Here is a 15,318-nt window from a genome sequence, read left to right as displayed (position 1 = left end):
GGGGAAAAGGTGTGTGGGCCGAATGCAGCGGGGGGGGGGGGGGGGGGGCGGGAGAGGATGCTACGGCAGGGCCTCGGGCCGGATGCCCAATCTGGCCACTGCCTAGTTACACTGAAGTTCAGGTTCCTTCTCGTGTCCTTTAGGTTTTGGGGACTCCAGTTCCTTTTTCTAACAGTGGAATGGCTGGGGGTACCACCACACCCTCCCATTGCAAACCTCTGAAGCCCACTCCCAATGACTCAGGTGGGATCTCAAAGATCAAGCCAAATTTGGCCTGACATTCTGCACTCCTTCTCTTCCTCCCACCCCCCATCGCAAAAGTCTGAGTTCTGAGATCATGCATTTTAAATCCCAAAGCCCAGAGCTGGATGCCTCGATTTCAGGTGCAAAATGTTTCCAGGATTCGGGGGGGGGGGGGGGACAAGAAATTTGGGAGAATCACGTTGGGAGGGAGGGAGATAATGGCTCTGGAGAAGGGCTCTGCTTCTCTTGGAAGCATTTCTGGAAGTGGCCAGAGGCCAGAAACTCTGCATTCTTCTCAGGGCACCGTAGAAATGGGCCTCCTTCAGAGCGCCACTGCTGGGCAAGAGATGCAGGAACAATGGAAACGGCAGCACGGCCCAAGGAGCCGATTTGGCCAAGAATCCCTTTCCGGTGTGCAAACAGAACGCCGTGTCTCCTCCACAGGTGTGGGCTCCCCAGCTCTGTCTTCCCAAAGGAGGAGGGGGGATCAATGAGCTGGATCTGCGCCTCTTGGGCGCCAGAGGCTGGGCGAGTCCGTACGGCTCCCCCCTCTGGTTCGGTTTCAGCTTTGCCCCCTTTAAGTACAGCCAGGACACATCACTGTTGCGCACTCCAGCCTGGCCACCTCCGGTGCCATTTTGCCCACCTAATGCTGGCAGAGATTCTCTTGGGGACTGATGTGCCGAGGACGTCCTCTGCCTCCATCTTTGGGCATTGCCTTCTCTCTTGCTTGTGGGTTTGTGCAAAGGCCCTGGGACCTCCTTGCCCTGATTATCCTTCCCCAGGCTAGCAGGAGGAGCAGCGTGCGTGCGTGTGTGTGTGTGTGTGTGGGGGGAGAGCTGCTTGTCCACCACACAAGGAGGGTCCTTCCTAGCTTCCCCTCCATTTTTCTTCTCCAATAGTTTATGCCCTAAGGAAGTAATATAGGGTTTCTCCAAGCTGGTGTCTTCCAGATGCCCAGCCAGATTCTGGAAGTTGTACTCCAACACATCTGGAAGACAACAGCTTGGAGAAGGTTGAAATAATGGATTCTTTTGTCTGCCACAGTTCTTCAAGTCATTCCTTCAACCAGCTGCTGCTTGCTGCCCCTTACCCCCCCCCCCCCAGGAGAATTTTGCTGATCCAGGAGTGGTTTCTTTGATAAATGCATGTTCTATCTATTTCCTTTACTTAAAAAAAGAGAAAAAAGAGAAAAAAATTCTATTGCATAAATATGGAAGAGTTCCACATTTTCTCTCGTGCAGAGCAGAACTGGGTCTGTATTTTCTCACATTGCCATTGTTCGAGTTTGCTGGTTTTCCATGGCACAATTCTGAAGATGAAATCTATACATAGAATTATATATATATATCTATATCTATATCTATAGATATAGATATAGAAAAATGAGAAAAATATTTCCTTTGAATAAATATGAAATATAACTTGAATGTATATCCTTTGTGCCTGCTTTTATTTTTCAGGGGGAGGGAAGAGGAGTCAACGTGCAGGGCAGAGGCAGGAAATGGGAGGAGGTGGGCGTCTGACGGAGCGGGACCCTTAGTCATGAGAGGGTGTTCTATTTTTCTGGGTTCATTCACCTGGCGGTTTTTTTCTTTTTCTTTTACAAAGGAAGTGAGGTGAAAAGGAGAGATTCTGAAGCTCAGCATGATCTGACCTAGCTGGGATTAGCACTTTGCCAGGTGACAGTGGTAAAGGAAGGGTAATTTGTATATGAATCATAGAATAGCAGAGTTGGAAGGGGCCTACAAGGCCATCGAGTCCAACCCCCTGCTCAATGCAGGAATCCACCCTAAAGCATCCCTGACAGATGCTTGTCCAGCTGCCTCTTGAAGGCCTCCAGTGTGGGAGAGCCCACCACCTCCCTAGGTAACTGGTTCCATTGCCGTACTGCTCTAACAGTCAGGAAGTTTTTCTTGATGTCCAGCTGGAATCTGGCTTCCTGTAACTTGAGCCCGTTATTCCGTGTCCTGCACTCTGGGAGGATCGAGAAGAGATCTTGACCCTCCTCTGTGGTACAACTTTTCAAGTCCTTGAAGAGTGCTATCCTGTCTCCCCTTAGCCTTCTCTTCTCCAGGCTAAACATGCCCAGTTCTTTCAGTCTCTCTTCATAGGGCTTTGTTTCCAGACCCCTGATCATCTGATCATCCTGGTTGCCCTCCTCTGAACACGCTCCAGCTTGTCTGCATCCTTCTTGAAGTGTGGTGCCCAGAACTGGACGCAATACTCTAGATCAGTGGTTCCCAAAGTTTTTCAGGTAACCGCCCCCTTGGTTCCACAAACTCATGCCCAGTGCCCCCTACCCTACCCTATAAAAATTATTATTCAGAATAGCGGTTTTCAACGACCCACTAAGGAAGATAATAATAATATTTGAAACTCTAAAAATTAATTAATAATTATTCAAAATCCAATTGCATTTTTTTTAGTTTATTCAATTAAACATAATTGATGAACTTGATCCAGTGATATCATCTTTTCAAAGTCTGATAGACATTTAGCAAGAATATTAGATATCACATTTAGTAACTAGGGTAGAGTACCTCACTATTCTGTAAATTCTTAAAGCTCCTCTGGATCCTGCTGGTCTGGTCACCTGGGCTGAGTGGTAGCGGCAGCTGGGCGGAGGAGCTGAGAATGAAAAAGGGGCCGTGCTGCATGCGGCCCCTTTAAATGGGAAGCACCCACCGCAGGCTTGCTGAGGGAGGGAAAGAGAGCAAACGCCTCTGTTTTGCAGCCGGCGTGGCGGGGCACACCAAGCAGCGTCTGTCTCTTCATTAGCGTTTTGGTGCTTTTGAAACATTTAAATTCACCATTAAAAGGACTCTTCTTAAACGGTATTAATACATGTGTGGATTCTTCCCCTAGATGTCTTGGGACCAAACTACCTTCTCCCATAAAAATGCCCCTGGGTTTTACGACCTTCTGGAGAGGCGCTTCTGGGAAAAGACCACCTCCAGCGCCCCCCTATGCAATCCCCCCACCCCAGGAGGCGGTGCCGCCCACTTCGGGAGCCCCTGATCTAGATGAGGCTTAACCAGAGCCGAATAGAGACTGGCTCGCGCGACGTGGAAGCGAGACTTCTATCAACGCAGCCCAAAATGCGCTCAGAGGCTCTTGGCCCAAGTCCCAGGTTTGGGAGCCTGGCGTGGCGAGCGGCGTTCCCCCGCCCAAGGCGCCCCTTGACGGGTTTGCTTCGCTTCTCGCCTCCTTCCCGAGGCAGCGGCCTCTTCCGCATGGGCGTCGGGGCTTCCCGGGCGCGGGGCTCCGCCGTTTCTTTCTGAGATTTCCTCCGATGAGGGAAAAGGCACAAGGGCAGCGGCGGAGGGCCCGCGGGCAAGGCCAGGCTTCTGGGCTCATGGGAAGCCCAGAAGCCTGGTATAGCACAGTAGTTGTGGCAGGACTTCCAGTTGTTTTCAAGTTAGATTCTGGATCTGATGCTAACACAATTCCAAAAGATATTGCAGAGTGCTTGCAGGATAAAGTGCATACAGCAATGACAAATGTGACACTAATTGCCTTTGGTGGAGCAAAGGTCAAACCAAGAGGTACCATTGTAGCTCCTTGCAAAAATGGTCTTAAGAATCAAAATCTAACCTTCTATGTCACAGAAACTGGAGATCCACCACTTCTGGGTCGGTCAGCCTGTGTAGCCCTTGACTTGATCAGACGTGTGCACGTATTAGCAGTACATTCTCCAACCAAGATGGAGGGTCTCCTCAAACACTATTCTGATGTTTTTGAAGGCCTGGGTCGTTTCCCAGGTGTGCATCATATTCATGAGGATCCCACAGTATCACCTGTGGTGCATGGATGCAGAAAGATTCCATATGCAGTCATAGCCCCTTTGAAAACAACATTGGAAGACCTAGAGTCAAAGGGAGTCATTACAAAGGTGACTAATCCAACAGCATGGGTCAACAGCATGGTGATAACACAAAAAAAGGATGGTTCACTCAGGCTGTGCCTTGATCCCAGGGATCTCAACAAGGCAGTGAAGCGACAACATTTTTCAATCCCTACAGTTGAGGATGTGCAGAGAGAACTTGCTGGCAAAAAGTTGTTTACCATCTTAGATGAGAAGGATGGCTACTGGCAAGTGGCCCTAGACAAGGAGTCATCGGAACTATGTACATTTAACACCCCGTGGGGGAGGTATCATTTTAATAGACTGCCCTTCGGCATTAAGTCAGCAAGTGAAGTCTTCCAACAGAAAAATTATGAGTGCTTTGGGGACATTCCTGGCATCCACATCATTGCCGATGACATGATTATTGCAGCATCCAGCAAGGAGGAGCATGATAAGATACTTAAACAGGTACTTGACAGAGCGTGGGAAAAGGGTGTCAAGTTTAATAAGGACAAAATTCAATTATTGGTGGATACTGTCAAGTATATGGGCCACATCTTCTCTAAGGATGGTGTACAACCAGATGACAGCAAGGTGGAAGCAATCATCTGATTACCTCCCCCTGAAGATAAGAAAGGTCTCCAAAGAATTCTGGGCACCATTCAATACTTGGCCCAATACATACCTAATGAGTCCAGCCTAACAGCTCCTCTCAGGACTCTTTTACGAAATGATATTATGTGGCAATGGGGGCCTGAACAGCAGGCAGCTCTTGATGGACTAAAACAAGCCATTACAACTGCACCGTCTTGCAGTATTTTGACCCTAAGGAGCAACTATGGGTCCAAGCTGATGCATCCAAGGATGGTTTGGGGGCATGCCTATTCCAGAAAAAGAGACCAATTGCATATGCTTCTTGTGCCTTATCCAAGGCGGAGCAAAATTACGCACAAATAGAAAAGGAACTCTTGGCAATCGTCTTTGCAATGTCAAAATTCCATCAGTATGTTTTTGGTGTCCAAGTAAAAGTCCAATCAGATCATAAGCCACTGGAGGCAATTTTTGCCAAGCCACTGGGGAAGGCCCCAGCAAGATTATAGAGAATGTTATTACAACTGCAGAAATATGATATTCAGATCCACTATATGAAAGGCAAGGACATGTTTATAGCGGACACACTTTCTAGGGCGACTACAAGTACTCTCCCCACAGATACAGAACCTCTGATGGAAGATAGAGTGATCTACAGTTTGTCCAGTACAGACCCGCTTAGTGATCATATGCTCAAATCATTGCAAGAACACACGTCAGCAGATACATGCCTACAGGGCTTGAAGACTCTACATATTAATGGCTGGCCCAGGAGGCGCAAGCAGATTAGGCCTGAACTTTATCCCTATTGGCCTCTCAGAGACAGTATTCGAATTGAAAATGACTTGTTGCTGGTGGGACACAAAATCATCATCACCCAGGGCGCCAGAGACAACATGTTAAAACTGCTGCACTTACCACACCAAGAGGTCAATAGATCTAAAGCACATGCTCGGGCATTGATGTATTGGCCTCCTATGAATGAAGAGATAGAACGGTGGGTCAACAATTGTCAGCCATGCCAGGAACATCAAGCCAATCAGAGGGAACCAATGATCCCTCACGAGATCCCAGACCTGCCATGGCTAAAGGTAGCAGCTGATATTTTCGAGTTACAAGGTAACTCTTACCTGGTAGTCATGGACTACTTTTCTAAGTTCCCTGAAGTTCTCCACTTGACAGATAAAACAGCTGTGACTGTTGTTGCCAGATTGAAGGCAACATTTGCACGTCATGGTATACCTAAAGAGATAATCTGTGACCATGTACCATTTGCGAGCCAAGTTATGAGACAATTTGCAACTGAGTGGGGGATCACCTTGACACATTCGAGCCCAGCTTACCCTCAGTCCAACGGGCAAGCAGAACGTACTATACAAACCATCAAGCACATGCTATCGAAAGCTCTACAAGATGGCGCGGATCCATATCTGGCTCTGTTGAACCTGTGTAATACTCCAGTAACAGGTTTAGGTTTTGCTCCTGCCCAATTGCTCATGGGACGTTTACTACGGAGCACACTGCCAGCTATTACATCTGCCCTGAAACCCAGGGTGCCACGTGGAGCGCACCCTAGATTACGAGATCGACAGAGGCAGCAGAAAGCATATTATGACAAGCACACAGCACCTCTTCCACCTTTGCAAGTAGGAGACAGGGTCAGGTTGAAAACAGCTTTAGGTTGGATGCCAGCATCAGTAGCTCAGAAAAGAAGAGAGCCACGCTCATATGTAGTGGAGACTCCCCAAGGTCAAACTTATAGAAGGAACAGGGGGCACCTCAGGAGGGATTGCTTTTCCCCTGTGAGTGCAACCAATGTGATCTAGGGGTTGCAGAGGAGCTGGCATCCCCTGAGGCAGTGGTCTTGCCAGGAGGACCTCAAGGTGAGCTGGAGCTTTCGTCAGATGGAACAGCAGATGGAATCGAACGGACACGGAGTGGGCGAGAAGTGAGACTACCAGCAAAGTTTAAGGACTATGTTATGGGATAGTGGTGAAGAGCTGAGATTGACAAGTTAAGATTTAATTGAACAAAAGTTATTGTTTTTATGGAGAAGGGGGGATGTGATATGTGGATGTATATACCTTTAAGAGGCCTGTAGCTGCTAGTCTCCAGGTCCTCATCGAAGGCCTGGGCGGGGCCTCTGTTTCTGTCAGTTGGTGGTGTGGGCCTTGCTACAGGGTTTTGGAGGGTCACTGTTCGAAGGAGGTTTTAGTAATAACGGAATCCAGCAAGGAAAAGACTCTGAAGTTATTGCCTGGTAGTCTAGGGGCACGTGGCAGGCTGAGCAGGTAAGCTCACCGTATGGTCCCTATGCCTGAGGGATACTACATTCCTCCGATGAGGGAAAAGGCACAAGGGCGGCGGCGGAGGGCCCGCGGGCAAGGCCAGGCCAGGCCAGGCCCGACCCCGCGTTCCCCTCCCGTCCCCCCGCGGGCCCTGCCTTCTCGCCCCCGCGGGCCACCAGCTGGCAGGCAGAGAGCCGGGGGAAAGGAGGGGCCCGTGGCTGCCGCGGCCCCCCCTCCTGCTCCTGCTGGGGAGGGGGCGCCCTAGTCAGAGGCCACGGAATATCAAGCCACGCAACCCAGAACCGTTATGACGATTACTTTTCTGTCGGCAAACTGGGCCTTCCCCTTTAAAAGCCTTGCCGCTTTAAGGACGGACGCCCACCCCGGTTGCCGCTTGTGCTTGCCGGCGTGCGACGCGATTGGGCGGCGTGGGGCCGCAAGGACATAATGATTGGATAATTCCATTCCTTTCGCCCGCCTTCCCCGACTGGGCGCTGAAAACATTGCCATGGAGCTCCCCGCGTTGTGATTGGTCCATGTAGGGCACGGGGGCTGCGACTCGCCAATCGGCCTAGGCTTCTCCGTCGCGCGCTTTTCCCTCAAGCTTTCTCTGCAGGATGGCGGCGTCGGAGGCCTTGGGCCGCGTCTCCGACGTGGACATCGACTCGGACGGCGTCTTCAAGTACGTGCTAATTCGCGTCACGCCGGAGGGAGCGGGGCCTGGCAAGGACGTCGTGCGCGGCTACGCCTGGGCCGAGTTTCACGGTGAGCTGGGAGCGAGGGCAGGGCGCATGCGCGGGCCGGGGAGGGGGCGGGGCTAGAGGGAGATACGTAGTACAGCTCGGGCGGGGCTCTCTTATTGCTGGGGGTGGGGCTTTGTAGTATGGGTAGGGGCGGGGCTTGGCTGTGGCCATGAGAGGACGGGCTCTTTCATGGGGAGACTCCAGGGCGGTGGGCGGGGCATAGCCAGGGGCGGGGCCCTGTGTCTGAGGGCGGGCGTGTCTGTTCCTGTCTCCTGCTTGTGGGAGGAGCTGGTGCGTGAGGGGGCGGGGCCTGACGAGAGCGCACCGGCATCCCGCAGCCCCGAGCCGAGAACTGGCCGTGGGCGCGAGCGAGGCGCCCCGAGACTCTCTGCCTGCCCAGCCCAGCCCAGCCGCTGACCCGCTTCCGCCTGCACCCTCAGCGGACATTTATGACAAGACGGAGGAGGAGCTGAAGAAGCAGGGCTTCCGCTGCCAGTGCCTCGGGGGCGGCCGCATCTCCCACCAAAGCGCAGCGAAGAAGATCCACGTTTACGGCTACTCCGTGGTAAGGAGGGGAGGGGAGGGGAGCCTGGGTGGGCCTGGCGTCGTGCGGTGGGGCTACACGAGGGGCTCCGTAGCTGTGGGCTGGACTCTGCCAGCAGCCCCGGAGGGGAGCCTTCTGCTGGCTGCCGTGGGCCTTGGGACGACGCAAGCAAAGAAACTCTGGTCCAGGGAGCGCTGAGCGCACGGGAGCCGCGTGGGTGGCCATTTAGTCATTTTCTGCGTCCATAGCAAACAGGCACCACAGCATTCTGCTTTGTTGGTAAGTCCATAGATGTAGGGTGACCCTATTTTGGAAACCAAAAAGGAGGACAACGTGGTCGGCCCCAAGGGGGCGTGTCCAGCACCAAGGGGGCGTGTCCACCTGAACATAGCCCTGGTCACATGTCTGATTTTACAGCACACATTTAAGACAAATCTGTTCTGTTATCTGTACAGCACCATGTACATTAATGGTGCTATATAAATAAATAATAATAATAATAATAATGTTCTACACAACGTCTTAATGTTAAAATCACTGAAATAAAGAACAAGTGAGAGATTCAATGTATCTGAAATTAACTTCACTCACTCCTACTTTTGTAGCTTTTTCTGTACTTTGAAGCTTTTGCTGTACTCTGTGTGTTACAGTCTCCCCTTCCCTCAAATATCTTTTCTGACTGTATCTTCACTCATTGCAAGCTGCTGTTGTTGTTAACAGGGTTTGCTACTGGCTGGCCGGATGGCTGGCTTTTTTAAATTTCAATTTTTAAAAAAAGCTTGTGTATAATTGTCACAAGTTTCTCTACTCTAATATTAGGGTGGGTGTTGTGGCAGTGAACACTACTTTGCCCACTGACACTTCTCACTTATATACATTAGCTTCTCAAGGCTTGTGTGTCGGCACCACTTCACACATCCAGACTTTGAACTCCTGTCTACTTCCTGCACAAACATGCGACTCTGAGACCCTCTTCCTAATGCCGTACGTTTCATACCAGCACCATGGGACTAAGTTACAATAGATGTCTCTGGGTTGTCTGTGCAGCCTCTGTTGTCTCTCACTCTAAGTCAGTGCAGACAAACCAAAGCCTCCAGCCTCAAACAATCTCTCTCTCTCTCTCCCCCAAAGTCTCCCAGTGGTCCAGCTAGGCCATCATCATCATCATCATCTCCTGCCTTTTGCCCAATACTTTAAAAACCTCTGCCACCAGCCGCCTCCACCTCCTCTCCTTTTGCACAACTTTGATGCACTCTTAAAACACTCTGCGGGGCAAGCCAGCCTCAGGGCCAAGCTACAGGTGCATCTGGGTTGCCTTCAGCCTCTCTCTGCCTTATGCCAGCCTGCCAACATTTCCAGCCTCAAATAATCCCCCACCCCCTCTCTCTCTCTGCCAAAGTCTCCCAATGGTCCAGCCAGGCTGTGCACTTGTACCCTGTGGCTGGGGGTAGGGCAACAGCTTATGGCTTGGTTGCATCCGGTGACTCTTGTTTTTTTTTTAAAAACTCCACCGCCAGCCGCCTCTGCCTGCACCAAAACTAAGCTCTGAGACACTCTTAAAAAGGCTCTGTGTGGTACAGCAGTCTCTCAGGGCTCAGCTACAGCCATCTCTGAGTTGTGTCTTCAGTCTAACTCTGTCTCTAAGAGATATGCCAGCCAGCCAAAGCCACAAATCTATCTATTTTTCTCTGGTATGCATTTCAAATGTTCTGCACTGCATCCCAGCAGTGCAGTCAGAGCCTAGCTCACAAGTGTATAAAGTGAAGTGGAAGGGAAGTGGTAGCAAAGCAAAGCAATGATATGCCAGATTTCAACATTTGCAGCAACAGGGCACCCACAAAGAAGAGAGCCTCTCTCTCGACTGGCACCCTACTGTTGGTCGTGAGAGTTTTTCTCTAAAGATGACCCTTCATCGCCCATGATGTGGAAATTTGAGAAAAAGGCCTCTGACCCATTCTGTTTTGCCCTGTGGGCAGCTTTGACTGACCTCTCCTTTCCCACATTTTGATTTGTGGATGCCTTGCCTCTGCTGAGCTCCAGGTACCCAACTGCACACCAAAGCTGCAACAGGAAAGGTGCCCTGCTTGCCCAGGACTTCTTACTAGAGATCCCATTAATGCTAAGGGCTGAAATTGCTCAGTGTGCAACACCCCAAAGAGGAGGTTTGACAACCTGAGTTTGAAGGATATGGCTCCAGCAGTTTTAAAACACAATAATTTTAAAACTTTGAACTTTTAAAAAAATCTTAAAAAAACAATGGATGAACAGATTTGATTCAAACTTGGCATGGCTATCATGGTGCCAGCTTTCAGCCCTTTACCTTTAAAAATGTCATTTTTAAAAAATAATTTTAAAACCTCAAACTTTTTTAAAAATCTTAAAACTCAATGGATGGGCAGATCTCTTTCAAACTTGGCATAGCTAAAGTTCTTGTTAAGAGCAATCAAGGTGCCAACTTTCATCTCTTTATCTTTAAAAATAATATTTAAAAAAAAATCCTGAATTTTTTTTAAAATTCCTAAAAATCAATGGATGAACAGATCTGTTTCAAATTTGGTATGGCTAAAGCTCTACCTAAAAGCTATCATGTTGCCAACTTTCAGCTCTTTATTTTTAAAAATGAAAGTTTAAAAATAATAATTTTAAAACCTCAATTTTTTAAAAAAATCCTAAAAAATCAATGGATGAATGAATCTGTTTCAAATTTGGAGTGGCTAAAGCGCTACCTAAATCCTAACATGGTGCAAAGTTTCATCTCTTTATCTTTAAAAATGACGATTTTAAAAATAATAATTTTAAAACCTTAATTTTTAAAAAATTCCTAAAAAATCAATGGATGAATGAATCTGTTTCAAATTTGGCATGACTAAAGCCCTTCTTAAGAGCTACCATCGTGCCAAGTTTCATGTCTTTATCTTAAAAAATGACGGAGTTATAAACATTTTTGTTAATTCCTATTAGAGCTGCTCTTTGGAAAAATCCGGATTTCCCCTCCCGGATTTGTCATCAAAAACCCGGGCAAATCCAGTCATATGGTCACCCTAATAGATGTCCTCCTGGGTTTGGTGTGGAAATGAACAGTGTTTGGGAGGCCAATTGGGGAGTAGCATTTTTCCTTTGTGGAAGGATCCCCCCCACAGAGGGATAACTTGAGAAATAATTTTCAAAGGGGAAGAACATCAGAAGACCGATAGTGATGTTGTCTCAGCAGAGCGCTGTTGGGATTTCAACAGTGCTGGCAACTTCTGCGGAATATAATCATGGGTTTGGTTGTCAAAGGAGGATCTGGGGCTACCCGTTGACAGCAATAACCCCTTCTGTGTGTTGCAAAGCATGGCCAGTACAGCGAATAAAGGCACCAAATGTTTTTTATAGGGTTTTGGCCAAGCAAAACACTCCGTCTCCACAGAGAAGCTGAAAGCCAGGTACCCCGACTATGAGGTCACCTGGGCTGACGAAGGATACTGACACCAGTGGAAAGACCTCAAGGGGGTGGCCTTCGCCTCGTCCAGTCCTGACTGGCGCTGCACGATCCTGCCACGCACTGGGACTGCCGAGGGAAACCGGCTTGGTTTGCATGAGAAGGGGTCCGTCTTTGGATTTGTGTTCTATATTGGCCAACAGTTGAATGTGCCAAGTCTGTGCATGACTAGAATGAAATAAACTCTTGCTGGCCTGACTCGGGTGCTTAACATGTAGTCTCCACCACATGCTGAGCCCTGGTTGCAACACCCTTATGTGCTGGTTTCCTTTCCAGAGAGATTTCATTCTGAGCGAAAAGACCAGGATTGGGCAGGGGAGCATCGGGGGGCTGTGTGGATTATAACAGGTGCAGGCATCTTAAGTTCTGCGTGAGGTTAGGTAAAGAAGCAGTCGCACCCAGGCCTGCAAGCCAAGCTGCTCACCCTGCAGTCCAAAACAAAACAGTTGGAGAGCTAAAACTTTGGGTGCATAATCAGAGGGATAAATAAACCTGACATATCCTTTTGGCCCAAACTGGCCCATGAGACCATGAAGTCTAACTGCAGCAAATGTCTCTTCTTGGAATGGGGGTCTGCTCTGGAATGTAAAAGTCGGCCCTAACCAGGGATGTTTCCGCCTGTCCTTGTGTGGGTTTTCACATATACAGGTGGCTGCTTCCTAAGCACAGTGGTCCCAAACCAAAGTTAGCTAGCTATATCTTCAAAACAGCCCCTGTTTGACCTGTACTGTCTGTCTGTTTGTTCTGTTTCATTTTTATGAAGCAGTGCAGTTTTAGAACTGGGAACTGCTTTCCTGGGGTGGGGGTGGGGATATAGCATTTAAACTTTTCTGGTATGGAAAAAGTTCCTTGGAGAAATTGCTGCCAAGGGAGGTGGTGGGAGAGATGGGGACAAGGTGGAGACTTAAGAAGGCTGGTTGGAGCTGCTTCTTGAAGATGTCTCTGAATATACCTGGAGGCTCAGCGCCTTGCACTCAGCACCTTGCATTCAGAGCATGTTGTTCATTTTGAGGTTTGGACTTGCCAGTCATGGCAAGATTTAACTCAAAGCTTTATGGCTTAATTGCCCCGAGTCGAGGGTCCAAGGCCATCTCCTGGGAACTGGGCAAGCTGGATTTCTCAGACTTGAGGGCAGCTCGGACTTGCTTTCCCGGGACAAAGGTTTTGTAATCCTGTTACAGTCTGGCTTCTGCGGAGGATTTCAATAAACGTGCCATTGCAAAACCCTCGGAAATGTCTTCTTAAGCGAACGGGAGAAAGGGAGCAACGGATCGGGTCAGCTGGATGTGGAGCCTGTGGGAGGGCCTGAATTTGAATCGCAGCTTGACAGCGCGTTGGACATGGGCAAATGCTGCTTATTTATTTTAAAACATTTCTGTTGCTTCTTTGCTGTCAAAAGGGACGTTTCCTAAGTGGTGTACATCAAATTATGAAAACAACAAAATGGAACTATAAAAATCAGATACCGTTGCAAAACTCTTCAAACAAGCAAATAAAATAAAAAATACAACCAAAATCAATTTAGGTTGCATTTTGAAATTTCAAAATACCCAGGTGAACAGGAATATTTTAATTTAGTCCCCAAAAGAATGCAAAGTCAGTGTTGATCTTATTTCTCCGTGCAAGGCACTCCAAAGTCTGGGTGCCACTACGCTTTCATCCATGCGTAGCGTGCTTCTCCAAAGGACAGTAAGGAGAAAAGAGCATCCTCTGAAGATCACAATGTACAAGCGGAATGGAAGGAGCTGCAGGTCAGTGCTGGAGCCCCCGCTCTGCATGCAGAAGGTCCCAGGTTCGATTCCCCCAGCATCTCCATGTAGGGCTGGGTGGGGGAAACACTGCCTGAACTGCTGGAGAGCTGTAGCTACCACTCAGTGTCAACAGTACTGGACCGATGAAAGAAGATGCTATCCTATTTAAATCAGCTCTTTGCTCAGACCCATGAGGACTGGAGCCTTACCTGCTTTTTTTAAGGGGGGGGGGGAACTGCTGCTCTGTGGTAGAGCCTGCTTTGCATGCTGACGCTCCCAGATTCAGTCTCTGCCATCTCCAGGTAGGCTGAGACGGGCTCCTGTCTGAAACTTCAGACAGCTGCAATTGGATGACTATTCTCCAGTTAACAAATCACTTTAAAAAACACACCACATGCAACATACAGCCACAAAGAAAATGGCAGAAAACCAGCATGAAAGATGAAGAGCTGTGATAACGTTGTGATAACGTTCCCCGCCCCCCCAAAATGGTATAGGTTAAAGCCTAGGCAGACAAATTGGTTTAAAATGTAAAGAGAGCCAGCATGGTGGAGCAGATCGAGTGATGGGTGGGGACTGGGGGGACCCGGGTTCTAGTCCCCACTGAGTCATGAAGCTCACTGGGTGACTTTGGGCCAGTCCCTGACTCAGCCTCAGCTGCCTTGCAGGGTTGTTGTGAGGATAAAATGGGGAGAAGGGGCAGGGCCACGCAACGACGGCCCACAGAAAGCTCTGGCGTGGGCTGGTCCATGAAGTCACGAAGAGTCGGAAGCAACTGAACGAATAAACAACAACATAAATGTAACAATAAATAAGTGACAAGTAAAGCCAAACAGGATTGGTGCAGCTAGACAAACAACCCCTCTGAAGGGAGTTCAGCAACAATGAATAAATAGTACTACAAGCCTTATGCGCATATTGGTGCAGCTTGACTCGCTTGCACGAGCTGCCCAGAGCTGGCGCCTGGGTGTGGCCAGTCTGCTTTGGGCACTCGATGGCCCAGGTTGACAACACGGACGTCCCCTTTCTACTGGTGAGGTGAGGGCGTTGCGTTCTTCCTATGAGACTGCATGCCGGCTGATCTCCAAGAAGGGCTTGCCCCGGGCCTGCGTAGCCTCAGAGGCCCCGCTGATAAGCAAGGTTGAAGTCCAGAGCACAACGCCGTTCGGAGCAGCCTGCTCCTCCTTCCCTAGGAGCAAGTCCTCCAGGTAGCCGGGCTACCCTCGCTGCGCATGATGGTGGGCTCTCCGTGGCTCCTGGGCCTGGTGCTCTTGGAGCAACTTGCTGGTAAGTCTTCCAACGGAGAACAGCGCCAGGCTGCCAGGGGGAAAGAGCAGGCATAGCTGAGGCTTAATTTGGGGGAATAGGAGGGGCTGAATCAGGTCCGTAGGCTTGCCTCATCCAGAATCATAGAATAGAGTTGGAAGGGGCCTAAAGGCCATCGAGTCCAACCCCCTGCTCAATGCAGGAATCCACCCTAAAGCATCCCTGACAGAGGGTTGTCCAGCTGCCTCTTGAAGGCCTCTAGGGTGGGAGAGCCCACAACCTCCCTAGGTCATTGGTTCCATTGTCGTACTGCTCTAACAGTCCAGGACCGTAACAAAGTGTGGTCAAAGCTTTTCGGGCAGGACCCCTTTGAATGACTTGATGCCACATTTGGATTCGTTTAAGATGCAAAGAAATCTGCTTTCTGGAGTTCCCCAAACTACCTTTAGGGGCAGTGATGGGGAGGGGGCCAAAGGGTCCTGGGGAAAACGAGAGCCTTGTCCTGCGCGTTGGCTTATCTGGGCAGAAAACCCAGCCCCAAACCTGAATGCTGATGCATCA

General features: G+C 49.4%; 1 protein-coding gene across 1 annotated transcript; it reads left to right on the top strand.

The window, feature by feature from the left end:
- The first annotated feature begins 7,367 nt into the window (after positions 1-7,367).
- On the top strand, positions 7,368-11,996 carry PHPT1 (phosphohistidine phosphatase 1). The gene is made up of 3 exons (XM_063144732.1): positions 7,368-7,737; positions 8,156-8,280; positions 11,635-11,996. Exons 1-3 carry the CDS (start codon positions 7,590-7,592, stop codon positions 11,725-11,727), a joined length of 366 nt encoding a protein of 121 aa, XP_063000802.1. The 5' UTR covers positions 7,368-7,589; the 3' UTR covers positions 11,728-11,996.
- The last annotated feature ends 3,322 nt before the right edge of the window (positions 11,997-15,318 follow it).

Source organism: Elgaria multicarinata, chromosome 19 (assembly GCF_023053635.1).
Source record: "Elgaria multicarinata webbii isolate HBS135686 ecotype San Diego chromosome 19, rElgMul1.1.pri, whole genome shotgun sequence".
NCBI lineage: Eukaryota > Metazoa > Chordata > Lepidosauria > Squamata > Anguidae > Elgaria > Elgaria multicarinata.
This window is presented reverse-complemented; position numbering and strand designations above follow the sequence as displayed.

Excerpts from the sequence above, each read along its gene's own strand:
- PHPT1 (XM_063144732.1), top strand. The coding sequence starts at position 7,590 with ATGGCGGCGTCGGAGGCCTTGGGCCGCGTCTCCGACGTGGACATCGAC. Across the intron at positions 7,738-8,155 it reads CGCCTGGGCCGAGTTTCACG|CGGACATTTATGACAAGACG; the intron begins GTGAGCTGGGAG and ends CTGCACCCTCAG. Across the intron at positions 8,281-11,634 it reads ACGTTTACGGCTACTCCGTG|GGTTTTGGCCAAGCAAAACA; the intron begins GTAAGGAGGGGA and ends TGTTTTTTATAG.